The 19973-nt window shown below is 45.2% G+C and overlaps 1 protein-coding gene and 1 long non-coding RNA gene across 2 annotated transcripts; one reads left to right on the plus strand and one right to left on the minus strand.

The window, feature by feature from the left end:
• Positions 1-680: 680 nt before the first annotated feature.
• PPEF2 (protein phosphatase with EF-hand domain 2) lies at positions 681-17608 on the minus strand. Its single transcript, XM_075501311.1, has 16 exons — positions 17547-17608; positions 13713-13840; positions 13102-13159; positions 11759-11934; positions 10593-10707; positions 9206-9252; positions 8606-8772; positions 8485-8521; positions 8244-8393; positions 7123-7458; positions 5519-5704; positions 4678-4820; positions 4044-4150; positions 2762-2925; positions 2081-2168; positions 681-1439 (listed from the first exon to the last, which is right to left on the minus strand). Exons 1-16 carry the CDS (start codon positions 17605-17607, stop codon positions 1261-1263), a joined length of 2142 nt encoding a protein of 713 aa, XP_075357426.1. The 5' UTR covers position 17608; the 3' UTR covers positions 681-1260.
• Positions 8709-18284, plus strand: LOC142409589 (uncharacterized). The gene is made up of 3 exons (XR_012775704.1): positions 8709-11047; positions 15351-15438; positions 18125-18284. It is a non-coding gene; the product is annotated as an uncharacterized LOC142409589 (long non-coding RNA).
• The last annotated feature ends 1689 nt before the right edge of the window (positions 18285-19973 follow it).

The following is a 19973-nucleotide window of genomic DNA, read 5'->3' on the forward strand; positions in this document are numbered from 1 at the left end:
TTTTTTTTCCCCCCAAAGTTGCCTTTTTTCCCTCATTACAGAAGTCACTGAAAATAACTGAAACAAAAATACATTATTCTCTGCAACAGGAATTTGTATAGCAGAACCAACTCAAACACAGTAGAGACAGAATAATTTTGTTTATGAGCCACAAAAAAAAAATTCCATTCATGACAGTTGAAAGACAGAAAAATAGAAACAGCCTCAGCTTGCTAGTGCCTGTATTGTGCAATTCAGAGAGTTTATTTTTGGAAGCATGGTTCCATTACAGTTGAAAAAAGCATGTGCAGAACTGTAATTAAGGGGGAAAAGGACTAGTGGATTTTTGGAAGCATGGTTCCAGTTAATAAAATATCTCAAATGTGCAATGCAGGTTCTAACAGTGGCTCTTCTAAGAAAGCATATGAGGCTAGAATTCTCTTTTTCAAGAGCCAGGGCAGCCATCCAACTTAAGTCTTTTACCTTAGTGCTCCTGCTCCACTGACTATGCTGCATGTTTGAGATAAATAGGTAGTTTTTTCTTTGCAAACACTTCAAAACCCCCCCCCCACCTTTTAAAATTGCAGTGGTACCATGCTTTGAAAATATCTTGAACATGCAGCACAGACACTCTAGCAGGAGGCTACTTGATCTACTACCCTGGCCTTTGAAAAAGAACTGGTCTCAATAGATTTCTTTAAAAAGCCCCCTGCTAGTGACAGTTTTGCATGTTTGAGATAATTGGCTTCTTTCCCAAAGTGTTGCTCCACTGCATATTTAGTACCTTCAAACAGAGGGGAAGTAGATAACAGCACTGCTGCTGACAGAGTTGACAAACTAGAGATTGCAGAGAACCAGCAATCTAGAACAAACTGTTTCTCAAAAGGAAAGCTGTGCTCCAGCAGTTGCTACCTGGTTAAAACAGTGCCTACAAGCAATACCTTTACTTCCATTTTACTACACATGAATAGACTTGTAACATTTCATTACATGCATTGACTAGAGAAACTAAGTTGCATTGTCCCTTTGAGCAGGAATTTCTACTTAAACACAGCTCCTCTTTAAAAATGGTCAGAACTGAAGTGCAGCTTATCTAATCTGTTTTACCCGTTACCTTCCCAAGTGGATCACAGCTGTTGGCTACGGCACTCACTGTTTTCAACCAGTAAGTGCTGCAGTGCTTCCCATCTGCAGGCACGCTCTGCGGTTAGGTAGGAAGCAGTCCCCCTGGCTTCGCAGACAGTCAAGGCATTGGACACGGCAACCCTCACCAGGTTCTCTCTACTGTGACTGTTTGACAAGGCGGAAGGCTTCTAGGAACTCGTTGAAGTCGATGTTTCCATCCTTATTGAAATCAATGCTGCGAACTAAGTCGTTGATGCCGTCATCCGTTAGTTCAATGTTCATGTGGGAGCTGAACAGCTTCCAGGTTTGGTGGAACTCCTCAAATGAGATGAGACCTGTGGAAAAGGAAGACACAGCCACCTCAGTGCAAGGTCACCAGGGGCACTGCTGCCAGTCAGTCCCCGCTCAACATGCAAGGAGGGACCCCTGCTCACGTTTGATCTCTCATCCCACCCCTGCTGCCTGCATACCCTAAAGGAAGGAAAGAAATCACTCGTAATCCACTTTTCATGTGCTGCAACTAAATTTCCTAGTGTGCAGAACACTGGCTAAAATACAACTTAAAGCAGGAAAGAGACATAATACAATTTGGGAGAACAAAAGAAGGCAAAGACTGTTGTATTTTCTCTTTCCCGAAGTAATTTGGTGGAGATGACTGCTTGAAAGCAGGTTAACTCTCAAGATCCTGAGTACGCTGCATTACTGTCATTGTTCTCATCAGGATTTTTGTTCTGCTGAACTCCTCCAGAACAAATAATTACTAATTCTCTACCTGAACTGCACACAGTCCTTCAAAAATGCATCATGTTTGTGGAAACATGCAATGACATTTCAGAAGCTCTTGAGACAATGACCCCAACTGAGGGAGGAGAAAGACCCAAGCCTTAAACCATTAAATAAAAATGCCTTCATACATACTAAAGGGAGCCCAAAAGTAGAATGGATTACAATGCAGTGACCAACACCCCCTGCTTACCTGAATGATCTCTGTCTATGATCCTGAATATGGTCTCCAAGTTGGATCTGTTTCGATAAATGACTTCCAGCAAGCTCGACTGGATGTGCTGAAAGACAACATGGTCACACTCCTTGTACCCTTTCTGACAGCTCTCTGCTTTCTCTGAGCAGTTACTGCAGATCTTCCCATAAACAGAAATGGTTACTGCTCTCAAGAGTTTGCCAGCAATGCACTTTGCATCGTGTGTGACTTACGAAACAGGTTTGTGATGACTGGACCCTCTGTGCCACTCTGCGTTATAGCACATCAGCAACCTATCGCTTCCAAACAGAGCTTTTCCGGGCTAATGGAGAAGACGGTGACTTGGTCTACGTTTTCTAACCATCGCAGAGTTGGTTTTGCTGAGTGTAATTAAGAAATTGTGACTAAGAAAATGGAATATAGTTTTCCTATTTAAAAGCCTGCATCCAAAAATACCTCTAGGTTTTGATTTCACATGCATCATCTATTTCTATAATGGACTGAACGCCTCTGGACTACTTCAATTCATGCAAGCTTTTCCATTGACTTCAGTGTGATTTTGGATTATACAGGAAGCGGAACCATCCACTCTCCTTTCGTACCATACTTGGTTCCACCTGCTGGGGATCTCATGAGCTGCTTTGCATCGTGCTTTGATGGAAGGGGGTGAGCCCTTACCTCTTGGCTCCGCTGCTCCATGGCCAAGTCATCAAGCCAGGACTTGTACTCCAGCATGCCGTCTGCCGTGCTGCGCACCAGCTGCGGTCTCAGCATTCGCCAGGGCAATCCCAGGTGCAAGACTGACTCCACTGCCGTCGCCCAGTTGCTCAGCGTGATCCTTCCTGTAAGGAAAAGGGAAAGCCATGGAGACCTCTGAGAGACGGGCAGCTGAAAGCACATGAAGGCAAAGTAAAAAGCCTACAGCAGTACACCTAGCCAGTCTACCATGCTCCTGACAGCAACAGTGTCATTTCTCCGTGGCACACTTGAACACTTCAGTACAGGAAAAAACCCTGCATGGCTGTACAGACATCAGCCACTGCAGGCACAAGTGCACTCGCTGCTCTGCCCAGCCTCAACAAGCTTTTCATCATTGCAGGGCCATGGGGCCAGGGCCATGGGGCTGCAAACATCTGAATGATGGGAAGACACTAACTTTGGATATTTCATTATAAATTTGTGGCCTACAGCCAGGCTCACCCTGCAGATCATGGCCTACACAACTGCACTAGTACTTCCTCAGTGACCCAGAAACATGGAAAAGCCCGTAGTTTAGCAGCTGCTGTAACAGTTGAACTAGACTTCTGCGAACAATTTTGCTGCCGGGGAAGAAAGCAAGAAAGCAGTTCTACCCACAAGAAAGCAGTTCTGCCAACTGCTGTGTCCCTCTTCTCCCCTGGCTCACAAATGGACAGATCTCAGCAACATGTCTCAGTTGCAGGACCAGCGGAGCACTCCTGGCTGCCAGAGAATTATGGACTCTCAGTTCCTTCCTTAAGGCTCTGACAGAGGCAGCTGCCACAGAGGACATCCTTCACTTTCCTCTTCCAGTGATTTTAGACTCCAGGGATGAAGGGGCTCTAGAGACCACCCAGCCCTTCCTAAGTGATACGTGACAGACATGTTCCAGGTCATCTTTTCCAATGCTTCATCAATACTGCTGTTCCAAAGAGTTCTCCTAGTACCAAGCCTAAATTGCTACAAAACAGGCTAATCACCTCTTGCTTCTCTGACACCCCCTAATTATAATGCCACTCTAAGGCATTAACAGGTTCCCAACAGAGACACTGAATAACAGCAAATGAGACCAACGCTGTGGCAAGGTCTGACACAGCCTCCCTCGTGACAGTCACTGACAACTATGAGTGCGGAGCCTCCCAACCAGCCACACGCTCAACTTAGCTGCTTCAACCCTGTCCTACCAGGGAATTAACCTGAGTGTCCCTCGGCTCACATTTACCCGTATTGTCCTTATCGTAGGCCTTGAACGCGCTGATGAGGGCTGAGGTGTGAGCAAAGAGCTTTTCCCGCAAGGCTCGGAAGGCTGACTCCTCTACTCTGCTGATTCTGGAGGATGCAGAAAAGAGAGAAGCACATTAAGGACTTGCCACAAAGCACAAGAGAAGCTGCACCTTCCCAGTCCGCTGGCCTGTCCATGGGTTGCCCAGACCCTGGCACAACTGCTCTGCACAGCTACAGCTGCATCTCAATGCTCGTGACAAGGCACTGCATGCCTGGAGCACAGTTCCCCACAGCTGATGCAGTGAATCCCTGGGTCAATTTGTGAAGTAACAAAGCAGAAGGGAACCTCAGCGAGGGTCATAAGTTAAAACTCGACATTGAAAAGAGAAGCTGGAAAATCAGCAGTCTGTAAAAAAAAGATCTTGTAACGCTCTGATCTTGTAACGCTCCCTCCTCAACCCTTGAGCCTCCCTCAGTAATTTCTGCACAAAGCTTGAATCCTCCTCTAGCACTGTTATTTAGTAAATCAAGCTGTGAAAGTTCAGCTGCGGAGTCAAACTTTCTCAAACCTCCCAAAGTTTTTCCTTTCAGAATTTTGACTTGGTGAATACAGAGCAACCGGAAAGCCTTGCCTTTGGGTCATAGTGAGAGTATGGGCTGTCTTGTTCGCTTGGTACTGAACAAAATGGGGGACGAGGTCCGGTCCCAGCTTCACGTAGGCTCCCCTGTTGCTGCCAATCTCATAGTAGTTTGAGGCCGAAAATATGGTCAGCACCTAACCTCCAAAAAAGAGAGGCATTTACAGTCAGTTCCTACGTCCTCTATTATATGTACATGTATCAGTGAAAACAACACAACCAATCCCATCTGGAGTCAACAGACTGTGAAAGTGCCATGTTTTATGTGGAAACGGAAGAGCGAGGTGGCGGCTGGCCTGGAAGGCTTACCAGTGCGAAGTCCTTGAGGATAGCACTGGTTTCATGTGGATCTGGCCACACGCTGGGCTTCTGTGATTTCACTGTACTCTCCCGACAAACTTCCACTCTCCACTGCAGTGAGCGGAGTCAAAAGTGCCCCTGTTGAAGTCACTGAAGTGCCCCTGAATCTTCTGAGAGCAAAACTTTGCTGCAGCAGCTTAGTAACACCCTTTTGTACGTCATCTTCAGAAATAGCTGCATTAAACAGGGGCAACGGCACAAATGGGTTCAGATCTTTTCTCAGCTACCACGCACAAGGACGTGCTTTGCCTGCACAACAGATGCCCCCAACAGAGTAGATGGCTCCAAACTGTCCTGACCTAAGACCTCAGCCGGGAACACACTTCAGTAACTCCCAATAAGGCTGTTCGACGGTTCTGTATGTACTTAACAAAGCCCCATTGGAAGAAATACAGCACTGAGGCAAGCCACCACAGAAACCCCACCCTGGCAGGATGGAAACCCAAGTATCCTTCATGCCATCCCCCTCACCAACCTTCCGGTTGTGACAGAACTCGTAGCCCTCTTGCTTGCACTCGTGGGAGCGGATGAGGAACTGCAAGTTGTACTTCTCAAGGATCTTCCCTGTCACGTCAGGCCCAAAGTAGCAGCCACCACCTCGCACCGTATTTACTCTGCAGCCCTCCTGAGGCATGGGGTCACTCCAGAGAATGTCCAAAATCTGAAAGGATTGGAAAAGTTCACTGAATAAAGTGTACCCAGCAGATATCACCCATCAAAGTTTAGTAAGCAAATACAGCTCTATCTCTGAATCCCTCCCTGGACTGCTGCTATTACCATAGTGCAGGGAACACAGAGATGTTTCCGGCATCCCAGCTGAACCACGATACTGCTCCACAGGACTGTCACAGACCTGGTCCACCACAGAGGTGACGAGATTGTTGGCCTGGAGCTACAGGCACACCCAAAGTGCCTGGGGGAAGAGGGATGTCCATAAATTGGGCCTGATACAAGCTTTCCGTTTTCTGCCTCTGAGGTTTCAAAGAGCCTTGCCTGTCCTCCTCCATCCCAAAACACAGGCCCCAAGGCAAGATGATCTACCCAGCAGATCCCGAGGCCATGAGCAGGCTTAGTATTAAACTCCTTTGCTCTCTAGCCAGGACATTCCGCAGCCTCCAGTAATGTAAGTAAGTGCTGAGTCAGTAACAACTATTTGGATTAAAGTTTAATCTCTTTAACCCTGACCTCAATATATAGCTTTATGCTGATAAGGTGTGCAATGCTGGGATGTAATGCGTAACGTGAAGTAAGTAACGATCGTTTCAGAGCGCACAGAAGGGGCAGGGCACCCTAGCTAAAACCACAAATTCAGTCTGCTCTTAGTACCCAAGATCACGACTCATTCATCAGCAAATGATGTGCTCATTAATTACCTACAGAGCTGACTTCAGATACCCCATGTACACAGTAAGCGATATAACCACTGGGCTCTACAGTCAGTCTTGTCTATTATTTCTCTCCCCTGCAGTCAGTCAAGAAAACCTGTTGCCCTGCTCTATGCCTGAACAGCAGTTTTATTTATACAACAACAGATGAGTGCTGTGCTAGGGGCAAATGCTGGGACAGAGCCTTGAGCACAGAAAGCTGAAAGCCCGGTGAAGAGGCTGACTCGCAAGGGTAGGAGAAAGGCGCCAGTAGAACGGCCTGCTAGCACCAGTCTTGCACGCAGCCTACATTCTTCTCCATGACTCTCGTGCACAGCTCTCCATTTGCTAGGGAACCATGCCGCAGGATGGGCTGGATGTAGCGCGGGTGTCTAACGAAACATCCCCAAGCAGCAGAGATCACGTGCTCACAGTACAGCCCTTCCTGACCACTTACCACTGAATGATCAACACCAGGCTTTTTCGGGGTACAGAGCAGTAGGTACAAAATACCACAAACCCCATTAGCCTGCCCACTGTCACTTCGACACTGAGTTGCTCCTTAACTCCACTACACAAAGCAGCAAAAATCTCTCTACAGAGAGGTCTGTGCACTGACCCACATATTTTGCACTGAGATTCCTCATAACAGAGAACAAACCTGCAGGATGCACCCACAGCCCACCGAGCTGTGGGACCCGCTCATACTGCTCACCTGCTTCCATTCCTCCTGGCGAGTCCAGCATGGCCCATCCAAATCCGTCAAGGAGACCACGCTGGAATAGGTGAGCTCCTCCTCCTCCGACTCGCTGATGTCCACCAGCTTGCGGCACCACTCAATTTGCTCCTGCACCGTCTGCCGGACCCACCTGGAGAACTCCAGCCTGTTAGCCATGCTGGGAGCCTGGCCTGGCTGGAGCTGCGGAGATAAACCGGGGGCTGCCTCGTTGCCTGCTGGGTCAGCCTCTACTTTGCTCTCCCCGTTTATTTCTTGTATTTCCACATTTCTATTCGACTCCTTTCTTTTCTTCCCTCTTAATACAGAAATAAACTGAAAGAGGTAAGAGAGAAAAGAGAGATGGTCACACCGCTTGGAAACCTACATCTCCAGCTCTAACATCTTCCACTGGCAGACTGTCAAGTGACCCAAACCTCTGAGCCTCAATTCCCTTTGCTGCCATCAAACGCTGATTAATTGTGGGAGGTTACTAGTGCCGTCCTCTTGGATGTGCCATTCTTGATTTACAGCTGGGGCCCCACATCCATCCTGACTACAGATCTATCTCTTCATTGACATTATGCTGCTCAGACATTTCACAAAAGGTAGTGTACATGGATTTAATCTGCAGTGGGAACTAGACGGCAGAATGAGGGAAGGACTGATGCCTAATGCAACTGCTTGTCATTACATTTGGAGAAGGGAAGTAGTTTTCTCAACCAGAAAGCGAGGCAGAGACAAGTTAAACGACTTGCCAAAATCCTTCTGGAAATCTAGGGGGAAAAACAGGCTAAGGAACTGTGGGACAAAGTCTCATCATCACTATGTTTTTGCAGTCAGCACCAGCACATCTATTTACCCATCCCATTACCCACCACTTCCCTGGCTACGATCCTTACGTCTTCCAGAAGCCAAGAATGCTTCTTCCCTTCACACGCCCTGCACACGCACTGAAACCAAAGCGATCCACTCCAAGCCTGTACCTAAACACGGTTTGTCTAGGAAGACCATCCTTTAGATTTGTCTCATCAACAGCCAAGTTGACATGTAGAAATAAGCTCCTCACCACAAATCAGCAACACTGTTGTCTCTTGCAATATGTAGGAAGTAAAACCTACTTTGTTCCTTTGAATTTTCTCAAGCATGTCCAGGTCGGTGGCGTCAGAGATGCCCCCGTGTATAATGAGGACTTTCTGATCAATCAGGGTGGCCAGGGGCAGCCAGCAGAAGACATTCTGAATCATCTTCAAGATTTTCTTCCCATGCACCTAGAAGGACAGGTCAGAAAGGAAAAGATGATGCATCAAGCTTTCGAAGTCTGCATGTCACGTGGTAAAGCAGACACAAATGTATGCCTACCTTGTATTTCTGCATTACTTCCTTGGCGAAACCGTAGCTAAAGGAACAGGAGAAAAGAAGTTCAGTGGGATTTTGCAGCGACACCCTTGACATCGCAATCAGCCCTGCACAGAACCCGTACCGTAAGTTGACCATGTGGTCCTCATGGTTCCCGCGGTTGAGATGAACCTCCTTTGGATAGATCAAGAGGAAGGTAAAGAGGACGATGAGGATCTCGAGGGACTGTTTGCCTCTGTCTACAAAGTCCCCGTTGAACACATAGGACTTGGAAGGGGAAGGAAGGCCATTCTGTAAAAGCAAGGAACAGGTGGATGTTACAAGAGAGGCCTCCCCATGATCTCCATATACCTCCCCGCCCCAGCTGCACATTCTGTCACTCCTGCCCCAGGTTACCTTATACAATAGATCCTGACTCTTATTTTTATCCTGTAGGCTCCCAGTGGCAAATGCACTGAAAAGTGAAAGCTGGCAGTCAGGAAGGGCTGCCATTGGTATCGGCACTTACAAAAATGACCACTGGCACTTCCCAAACATACGTGTATATCAGATTTCAAAGTCAGCAAGGGAATAAGCTGCTGCTTTGTGAAGCCATTTGAAACCAATCAAATTGACCTGGAGAATCGCACGTGAAGGACCGAATTTTGCAAACACTTCTCAGCATGACCCATGCGATACCTCTCACAATGCCTGGCCAGCCTCCCTCACCAAATATGGTGCCTACCTTATAAAATATGAGGAACAAGTCATCCAGCTGGCCGTGCAAGTCTCCTAACAGGCACAAAAAGACAAGTCACAGTATGTTTACCTTTAACTTAAAAAAACACCAATAAATAACTTCCTATGAAGTATCTCCTCTATAAATTAATGACCACTGAAATACTTCGGGAAGTCCAAGGTACAAGTTTCCTTACACTGAGGCAATGTGCCGGAAGGAAAAGGACATCATGTAAAGGCTTGAGCTAAAGCCTGAGAAGGACAGTGAAAAACCTACACCAGCTTCTAAGGACTCTGATTCAGAAGCTTTGTTCATGTGTCTCTTACGATGACACAACATGGCGCAAGAAACAGTTTGATGACTGGTGATTACATGGGAGAAAACTTTGCATACAAAATAACAATCAAACTAAATTCTCCTGTCACATGATATTAGAGAGGGAGGTTTGTTTTCCAGAAACTGACTGCATGCAAAAGTCTGTGCTAAGTACATATTTTTCAGGAATATCTCAAAGTTTAAACATTAGTCCTAGAGCAAGAAAATAATGGTGAAAAGCTTTGTCTCTTTCAAATTTACTTGATAGGGCTCAAAGACTTATTAGTATTCTGGATCTGAATGCATACACTGCTGCTAATGAAGACTCAGCCAAAACAGCTCCAGGACTTGGTTGTTTAAATAATCCCAGGCCACAGAACAGGACAGAAAATGACTGAATTTTGAGGCCAGTCCTTGACTGGGTGCAGTTTCTGTGGTTTAGTAAAATGACTCCAAGTTTAGGGTGACAGAACAAAGACAAATTTGAATCCAGTTGAAGAATTCTTTAAATCTTTGCTGTAATGTATAACAATTTTAAGAGCCACAGGCTATAATTATCACCCTTCATCTTCCCTTAGACAAATGTATATCCTTATAGTTTCTGCTCATACCTCCTCCTCTCCTTGCATTTTTATAACCACCGTGACAGCACCACTACTGCAGTAGGCTATGCAAGCTGAACGCTACCATCTAGGAGCAGGGTTTGTTAACGATGTATCCCAAAATCTCTCATGGAAGCCCAACGCAGACTACAAATAGACAAACCACCTTCCCTCAACACCCCCATCCCCTTCCAGACCAAGCAGAAATAGGGCCATGATGCAGACTTGCTCCCTCCAGTCTTCAAGCTAGTCTTCGCAGCAGCTCAAATACAGCTGTGTAGCGTAAACCCGGGTATTTTAGACAGCCCCACTTGCCTCTCAGTGCAACACGCATTTTGCTTACAGACTGCACTTGTGTTCCACACTCAGTACAGAGGAGGGCATCATGCTCACGCTGCCATTTTATATCTTTCCCACCCCTTCCACGTGAGCGTTCTGCCCCAGAGACTGCGCAGTGCCTTCCCACCCAGACATACCGCACACGGTGACCTCCTCGCTATAGCAGGTGGAGACATGACTGATGTTTGGCAACTGCTTGAGGTGCTTCCTGGTCTCATGCAGAAGGTTTAAGACATAGCGAGCGTGGAGCTGCTACTAGGAGAAAGCAAAGGGATTAAAGCAGGAAATCAGTGACCTCTGAGCAGCAATGCAGCTCTGTCTGTCTGCAAAGGCCCCAAGGACCCACCACAACAGCCCAGATGGCAGAAATTCTCACTGGGACAACACTCCGTGCTGACCTACAGGCTTACAAACAAGACGAGGCAAATACCGGACAACAGCAGGACGGAAGAGACTCGCCCAAAGCAGCCCAGCCTCGGCACTGGCAGGGCTGGCAAGAGAACCCAGCAGCCCTAGCGCCCTGTGGTCAAGGCTATATCTGCTAGGCAACGCCACCTCCAAGAGCAGCCGAAATTCCAGCCCAGTATCACAGGTAAGAAGCTGCTCCTCTAGATCTTTCTTAGCCCTTTCCACTTTAAACCAGGCCGTGAGCTACCATGTGTCCTGCAGAAATATGTTCGCTCGAAGCCAGGGTGCAGGCATTTCATATTAGTCGAGACACTAGAGACCTTTGTTTTAGAAGTCGTTTGGTTTGGAGAAGGGATGTTTTGGCCTATTTTGCAGTTCAGCACCCTGACTGAGGGATGGCAGCAGAACACTGCAATTGTACGAGGACTTGTCTTGTTAGTGCTGCTGAATTGGTACAGGACTTCCTCATCAAAAAACTCACATTTTACATTTTAAATATGAGTTAAAGTTGCATGGCACAAAACATAATTTTAACCAGCTGTTTCCACCTGGGCCATCCTATACTTTTTTACAACTTGAGGAATTGCAACAAAAAATGACAGAATGTTTCAGCACGGACTGTTGTGGGGTTTTTTCCTTTTAAAATGAAATTCAGTTTAATATTGGCACACACCTATTAAAAGTTTTCAGTTTTGTCAGAACTGCATTTTCAGAAAGGAAAAATGTTCCTATGGCAGGAGGAAATACCATATCATTTCCATCCCCCTTTGCTTAACAGCCTGCCAGCTCATTATAGTCCAAACAGCTTAGCTCATTAGGATGGCTAAAACCAAATTATCTATCCTACACCCCTGCATAGAGAAGGGGAAAGTGTGGTTCCTTTTGGGATCCTTACTTGTTTCTGTTTGAAAGCTTCCAGCAAGGCAGTCGCGTGGTCAGGAAGGAGTGGGAAAGAGAGACGGGGTCCAGTGTAGGAGTCTGGCACCTCCATGGATTCATAGTCACAGTATTTTTCCAGTTCTGCCTCTTTGAAGCTTTCCCCACTTATGAACATGCGACTGATAAAATCCCCTGGGTGGCAGATTGGTCGGTTTGATTGTTTTTTTAAAAAGAGAAAGAGGCAAGAAAAAGTTAGGTTAGCTCAATACACTGTTCTAGTAATTTGCTAAAGAAAAGCTGTTTGGTTAGGCTAGAGCTCATGAGCAATGGCAGCGGTGGAGGCTAGCTCTTAGTTTGACACCGCTACAGAATTTGCAGTGGGGAAAAGGCTGCAGGGACAAGTTTCCATGTGCTATGTGTCAGGCCATGCTGGCCACTACGCTAGTTTGTGCAAAACTCTGGTAGAGCCAGATGGACATTGGTTGCCGTGGCTAACTGAAATCTTATTTTCAATGACATGCAAAAGCAAACCGTATAATAAAGACCTGTCTCCTATGTCCCACTGTTTTTTCTAAGCTTGCACATATATTCTCAGTGTTGCACAAAATCTGTGTAAATACGCATTGTTTTTATATTGCTGTAACATCTCAGAGCCCAACTCCAGGAACAGGACATTATTGTCCTGTTTTATACAGACACTTAAAAAAAAATCTTCCTCAACAGAGCTTTGCTGTAAAATATGTGGGGTGGTTGTGAGAAAAAGGGTGGCAGTTTGAAAGGAAGGAGCGAGGATTTCAGCAAGTTATGGTCAGCAAAGTAAATAATTTTGACTTACTACCATCAGATTTCAGAGTTAAGCTCATTAGCAAGTTCCCAGCACTAAGAAATAACATATAATGCTCTCTGCAGATTCAAGAAGATACTGTATTGGTTCCCGCAGCACTTCTCCTGACCGCCTCCCCCCAATCGTCAGAGAGACTAAATATAAATAAAGTAGATACCCTAGAGCACGGTTCCCTAAAGATGGATTCTCTCACTTCAGAAATGGACTCTGCAAAGCCGTGGTTACCAGGGATCACTGAAAAAAAGGCAGATTTCTAATACTGCTCTTAGAAAACATACTGAGCTTTTATTCCTCCTTCCAGCTCCTAAGGAGCAGGAATTGCCCCACATCCCTCGCACAGCTCTGGCAGTCTCCAGACAATTCGCTCCCTATCCAAATTCCTGATGCCATCGCTCTTTAGACTCTCTTGGTCCCCTTAGCCATCCTGAAGGGCCAGCACTGAGCAATGAATCAATACAGGGTGCAACCTTCTGAGCTGCTTGTGCCACATGTACAAACGGCACATAGAAACTTACTCTCTCTACTGCTGCTTGGTGTGAAGTGGTCCATGAGGTAACTGAAGAAGTTGTGAAGCTGCAAGAAGAGAGAGAGCCCATCATCATTCACCCTGGAATGAAATTCTGCAGAGTGGCAACTTAACATGATCTTCTTTCTGGAAGTATTATCTATGCCCTTCTCATGTTGTCTGGTATGTACAACAAATCATATTGTATCAGTTCTAGTTTTTAATATCTTGGGATGAAGTCAAAAAAGTAGCTCAGGCATATAGACAGAAGTACACCTATAAGCCCTCCCTCTCCCTCCCCCACAGCTGGGCAACCGTATAAGAGAATATTAATCAAAGTTAAAGTCTAACAAACCAACTAGGCTTGCCTATTGTGTTCAGACTCAGGAAAAAAAAATGTTAAATGGTCCTTATGGCTTTCTTCCAATGCTCATTACTTAGGGTTTCATCAGACATGAGCAGGCAGGAAATCAATAGGTTAAAAAGGGACAGGAAACCCAGTCCTTGGCCTGCTGAAGCACTTACAGGGTTACCAGCCAGTAGCCAGAAACAAGTGAGTCTGTGGCACAGAAACCACCCTCCTACGTATTTTCCTACATACTTTTTTCCTTGGCACCTTACCTTGATCTGATCCTGCTCGCAAGCGTACTCAATGGATTGAAAGATTCTCCAGGTGCAACGTCGGCGCATTTCCAGCCGAGCAACGTGGCGCCGATACCACCGTTGGATCAAGACGGCTGCCTTGAAAGCTAGGGGACAAAACCAGAACCAAGCTGCTGAGCTGCGGTGGCTGCAGCTGAGGTACCCTGCTACCACTCCTTTCCCGACCCTGAAAATTGAAGAGGGACCTTTCTTTCTCCGGAGCAAGTCTTCAGGAAAGGTGTTCTCATGCCTAAGTACTAAGGGTAACAAAACACCCACTTCTTTTCACCGTATTGCAAGAGGTTGATCTGACCTTGCCTGACCAGAGACTTCTGAAGCAATTCTAACCATCACTGCTGGCTCCTCAGCACCAGTGTTAACAATTTATTAGGGCCTAAAGATCCAAACACGTTCTTCAGTATTAATAGACAATTTCCCCTCTTTCTATCTACCTTGTTCATTTTCATGTCTGCTTTCCGTCTAGGTACTGGGGCTTCAGGAAACAGGAGATTTGACTGAGGCCACACACTTGGGGGAAAACAAGACACTGAGTCCCCTTCCAGAGCCTTAAAAATAATGGGGCTTCCTTTAAGCCAGATAAATACCTCAGCTTTTGCAGTTCTGGACAAACTTCAGAAGGGATCTATTCTAGCATAAATGTTAACATACCACTACCTTGGAATAAAATAAAAACAAAATTAACACCCGCAGTGAAAAGAGGGAGACAGATCTTTGGGCGCTTAATGACACAGAAGGAATGAAATGCCAGGAATCTCCAGGTGCCTGGTCGTGGTTCAGTCCACAGCCAGCACTGGCACCAGGCTCTTCCCTCCAAATGATGGCTATTTGCCCTGATCTTTGAAACATAACGATTCCTCTGCATTTCCCCAATTCCAGTGGTTTTCATTAAAAGATTATTTCAGATGGGGTGTGTGCATATTTAAAGTGAAGTACATTGGTGCAGTTTCCCATTTCTTTTCTCAAGTTCTGCCACAGAGCTTTATGTACGTCTAGAAACTCTTCCATCCTCCTTAGCTGGTCTTGACCACATTTGGACTGCCTGGTTACTTTACAGCACCTTGCCAACCAGCTCTACTACTTGGCGTCTCTCTTTTGATTACATTCTGTGTCCCTTCCTGTTCATTTCTGGAGCCCTACCTAGAGCCCTACATTTAAAACATTTTCTAACAATGCTTCTCTGTGTCATCTTTAGCCGAGGGAGGGAGGGATGACCGCTCTATCTACGGGCTGGCCCCAAAATCAAATGGAGATGACAGAGTTATAGAGTTAGCTCTGCTGCAGAAGCTTGTATTCCCTTGGCATCTGGTTTGTGAGAGAGCACTGCCGTGTTCACCAAAGGAGGGAGAGCAGTGGGGGGGTGTGGGGTGGAAAAACTTTATTAAAAAGTTGGAAATCCCCCACCCCTACCCCAAAGGCTGCTCAGTGCTGGCAAGAGACAAAGACATCACATTATATTCAATTAGCTTGCATTAATTATATAACATAAACCACCCTTCAGGTACTTCAGCAGGAAACACTGACCTTTACCTAAAGAAGATATCATGATGGCTTATGTATTGAAAATAATAATCATTCTAAATTATGTTACTGTTACAGCACTAGGAGCTGCAGAGCACAAAAAAGGAAGAGCTATTGCTGTTGTGCAGCTGGGGAACAGAGTCACAGTGAAGTCATGGGCAAGAAGGTAAGACTTGGCTAGCCTTAATTCAAGAATAATTTATGTATTCTTTGCCTGAGCCTTATATCTTGTTGAGAAAATGCTTACTGATCTGCTGGGCTATGAAAAAATAAAAAAGGCTGACTTTTTTTTCTGCAGTTTGGTGCTCCTGGTGCTATCTCTTCAAGCCTCCTTTATAACAAACCCAACACTAGCTGCCTCACTCCCTGTACAATAATTTGGCTGGCATGTAACCAGAATCACAGTCACAATCGGTCTCTAAAATAAACAGCTTCTAAATATCTTGCATTCCCCTAACAGTGGATAAATGCCCAATTACTGCGGTAGGAGTCAGGTGTATTTCAACTGAATCCTGAGCAGAAATTCATAGTTACGACTCCACATATACCAATGAAAACTAGATCCTTTGAAACGTTAAAAATAAAACCTATGAAAGACTCGTTATCAAGTGCACAATGAGCATATATACCACCATCCATGGCATTTTAAGCTCCAGATGGGCAAGGCATTGGGTTTTTTATGCTACTTTTACAGAGACTGGCTCTGCAACTGAAAAAGCCAGGTATTGTAATTTACCAGCTTACCTGGGTGACTTTCATCTGGCAGTGTTTGTACTAGTTTAGAAAAAAATAACAAAAAAGGAAGAGAAAGAGATTTATCCACATTTTATGAGGCTCCAAGCAGTAACCTGAATCATAGATCATCGTATAAGCTACTGAAAGCATGCCAAAGTGGCAGCGCTCAGACTCTCAAACTAAAATATGCCTGTTCATGCTAGCAGTATCGTTCACAAATCAGCTTACAGGAGGGAGTCTGCACCCTCTCTCGGGTTCCCCATCCCCTTCTTCGCTCAAGTCCAGGGCTGGTTTAGCAGAGCTCTGCTGGATATGCTTTCCATAGGGAACAGCCTCTGGGCCTTGTACGAGGGGGACAGGACATCGCCTGGCATGTTATACTTGGGTGGAAAGTCCTAAGGAGCTCCACATCTGCAGATGAGCAGATCTGAAGGATTTTGAGAACCAGATGCAAGAAATTCAGAGCGGTTTTACTGTCATGGGAAACTGTTGATGAGGTATCAGATCTAATGCAGAGTTTTAAACAACTAGTGTTATGTTACACTCTGTTTGTTATAGACAAGCCATTATCATAAAATAGCCCTGAACTTCTGGGGCAAGTCCATGGTTCTCTGGTGCTATAGGCAATACACAAGTCTAACTTACTTTAAAAAAAAGTGGATTTTTTCAACAAAGAAAAATTACAAACAAAAAAGGCTGAGTCACAACGGTGTCCCTGCTTTCTTCATTTCTAAATGCAATCACTATTTTTCCTTTCATAGCACTTGCAAACAGTTTGCACCATGCTGCTGTTCTGCCAATGCTGATGACTGAATGATTCAAACAACAAAGTAATCTGTTTACTTTTTTACACTTTCTTATGTGTAAAGTCTCACTCATAAACTCCCTTTGTTCCATAGCAGACCTAAGCACACACCCAGAACATTGATAACTATCATACAGAGGGTTTCATACGAGTAAATCGTGACAGCTTAGAGAGCCATGAAAAGTCTAGATTATTAGCAGAGATTAAGAGCATTGCGCTGATGTAATTAGGAAAAAAGCACACTTTCTGCTTTTCAGCTTCTCTTAGCCACACCATCTTACCTTCTTTAGAACCAGATTTATTTTGGCTTTGCTAATGCTTCTGCTTTATCAGTCCTGTGCCGCTAACACAGTCTTTAAAAACAGAGTCCACCAGAAGCAGCAGGTGATACCATCTATCTCGCTGTCAGCACATGACAACACACACATTAGCCAGCAATTGATTAATCCATCGGATGCTAGTTCTAACAGAATTGCTTTTTTGCTGCTTCATTTCTGGTCTGGTTTGGGGTGATTTTAATCTAATCCTGGTCTAAATAGCTGTTATTTTCTCAAGCCTGTTAGTCTTCTGCCTGACAGGTGAGACTCCTTGTCACAGGATACTGAAAGACATAACCTCGCCTCAATACTATAAAGAAAACCAGATAACTCAGAAAAGAAACACATCCACTGCAACCTCCCAACAGCACATGCAGGAGCAGACAGGAAAAGATTACTTTTCAAAGAATCACTCACCATTTTCAGACTTCTGCAGGGAGTACTTGTAGTTGGCATTTACAGAACTACCAGATCCCATGTTCTCCAACCAATGCTCCTAGAACGTTGCAGGCTGGCCCAGTATCACCAAAACCACGAGAGAGATACAGGAAAGACCATTCGGTCAGAATCAAAACAGCTGCACCATGTCCCACAGTGCTGAGAATCTATAATTAAATATATTAACATTTAAGATCAACGAGCAGATGGCCTCTCTTGTGCCCAAGTACATCTTCCACTACCAGTTTTTTCCAGCTACTTTGTTGTCTTCTAGACAATCTGAGATAAGGATTTCTGTCTCACTGTTTCAAATTTAAAGTCAGCTATATAAATAGGAATAATTTTGGCATCTTGCCTAATTGTATAAAAATAGCAGAGATTGTATATCTAGGCAATGTAATTGTACGGTAGATGTATAAATCGGGCGTTCAGGTACTCTCACAATGCTTCACGTGTCTAATTTTAGGCTCCTATCTCTTAGCAATACAGCAGTCTTTGACCTTGTGGAATAATTGCTGAGGTGACTTAGAAATTAGAACTTATATTCACACTTTTAGGTAAGGCACAGCATTGAAGAAGCTCCCCAGGTGGAATGCGGCTGACATGTAAGGAATCCATTCCATGGGAGTTCCCTAGGCCTGCAACCTTAGATGTTGGTAACACCAGGGGAACTTGGTGTACTGACTCTAAGAGGCGCTGCCCGGAGGGTGGAGCGGTGTGGAGATGCCGCAGCCAGGCTCTGCAATAATAGGGGAACTTAAAGGTGTCATGGAACTGACAAGCTGCGTATTTACTACCCTGGGCCAACAGCCTGCCACATTTTTGACAAAATGCTGTCCTTTTGGTGAACTTTGCTTATTATAACATCATTATAATACCAAAACACACCTCCATCCCAAAAGCTACCCGCCTCCAAGGTGCGACCACCCCTCACTGAGCTTGCGCACTGAATTTTTCTAGCTTATACCTTTAAAAGCGAAGCGAGAAAACTTTACACCAATCCTAAACAAAGGTATGTATGACTAGAGTCACTCAAGCTCCACCTGAAAGGTGAAAAATAGTACAAAATGGCTTGAAAAAGAGAATGTGAGGGAAGACACCATCGTGTACCGCTCTGACGTTTGGGATCAGTCAATGGGCTGAGCCTCTTCCCCCCCATCGGGATGCCTTTGGGTAGGAGTCGAACACTTGGTTATACCAAGTGCCTCCGCGGAAAACTTAGAAATCTCTATATAGAGTCGCTTTATTATCTTTTAACGCGTTTGTGTCCGGCCGTGTTACTCATATTCTTGATATACACGTTTGTGTCCGGCCGTGTTACTCATACTCATATTCTTGGTATTTGCATGTGCTTTTCAGACAGTGCATTTATCACCAGTAATCCAAAGAATCTGTGTGTCTGTTGCTCTAATAAACTGCACTCTTCACTGATCTGGCCGTGATAGTTCCTTCAACACGACTAGACTGGGGGTGTAAAATTAATGCTGTCGCCTTAGCGAAAGCCCTGAGAGGGCTCTGGTTCTGATAAGCGGCTATACACACAGTCCATAGAAAATAAACCGTTGACCAAGTCTGAGACTAAGACTGGACCTAGCCGCACCTAGACTCTTCTCTAAGAAGGAGTTTAGAAAGCAAAGGGGTCCTGTCTGAACCTCGTGACTCAACGGGAGGGTTTCCCCCCCAGCCACTCCTCGAATTCCTATTTGTATGCGACAGTAACTCTTAACGCAACAGACCTGAGCCTTCATTTCAGATGCTACAATAAAATAATCGTGATGGAGCTCTGAAAGCAGACTCCGAATCTTCCAAATCCTCAAGCTACCTCCCCCCTTCCTCATGCACAGCCGAAGCACCTGGGTGAAGGTGCTAAAATACTACACGTGACTGCACGTGGGAGGCAGTCGTACACTGTATCGTACACAGGGAAAAAAATGTTTTTCAATACTCATCAGGAACTATAAAAGTCATTAAGTTGATTCATTAACAATCAGTATATGCAGACAAATATTCGTGCGTATAGCCATCTGTGAAGGATAACTCTCATTATGAGGGATGAACACACAGATGGTATTTAAATGTATTTGCAGTACCACAGCTAGAGGGGAGATCAGTCTAAAATAACAATTAGCTATCATAAGAAAATAATCAGCTTTGTTAAACACTGCTTTCCTTCACCTCGTGGATCTGCTTGAGTGTGGGAGCATATTATACCATCAATTGCTCGGATCCTGGCCAGTATAAAAGGACAGGACAGCCAGACTTTTGTAACCTCACCGCTGCGGAATGCTGTGGTCAGAGCAACCAGATTCTATTTCAAGATTAGGTCAAATTCTGAAATCTCTCACTTTGAGGACAACCAGAATGTCGTTCACAGTCAGACATGCTTCCTCTGAAAAAAATCCCAAT

This window comes from Mycteria americana, chromosome 4 (genome assembly GCF_035582795.1).
Source record: "Mycteria americana isolate JAX WOST 10 ecotype Jacksonville Zoo and Gardens chromosome 4, USCA_MyAme_1.0, whole genome shotgun sequence".
In the NCBI taxonomy this organism is placed as follows: Eukaryota; Metazoa; Chordata; class Aves; order Ciconiiformes; family Ciconiidae; genus Mycteria; species Mycteria americana.

Excerpts from the sequence above, each read along its gene's own strand:
- PPEF2 (XM_075501311.1), bottom strand. The coding sequence starts at position 17,607 with ATGGGATCTGGTAGTTCTGTAAATGCCAACTACAAGTACTCCCTGCAG. Across the intron at positions 13,841-17,546 it reads CCTGCAGAAGTCTGAAAATG|CTTTCAAGGCAGCCGTCTTG; the intron begins GTGAGTGATTCT and ends TTTGTCCCCTAG. Across the intron at positions 4,151-4,677 it reads ACTCTCACTATGACCCAAAG|AATCAGCAGAGTAGAGGAGT; the intron begins GCAAGGCTTTCC and ends TGCATCCTCCAG.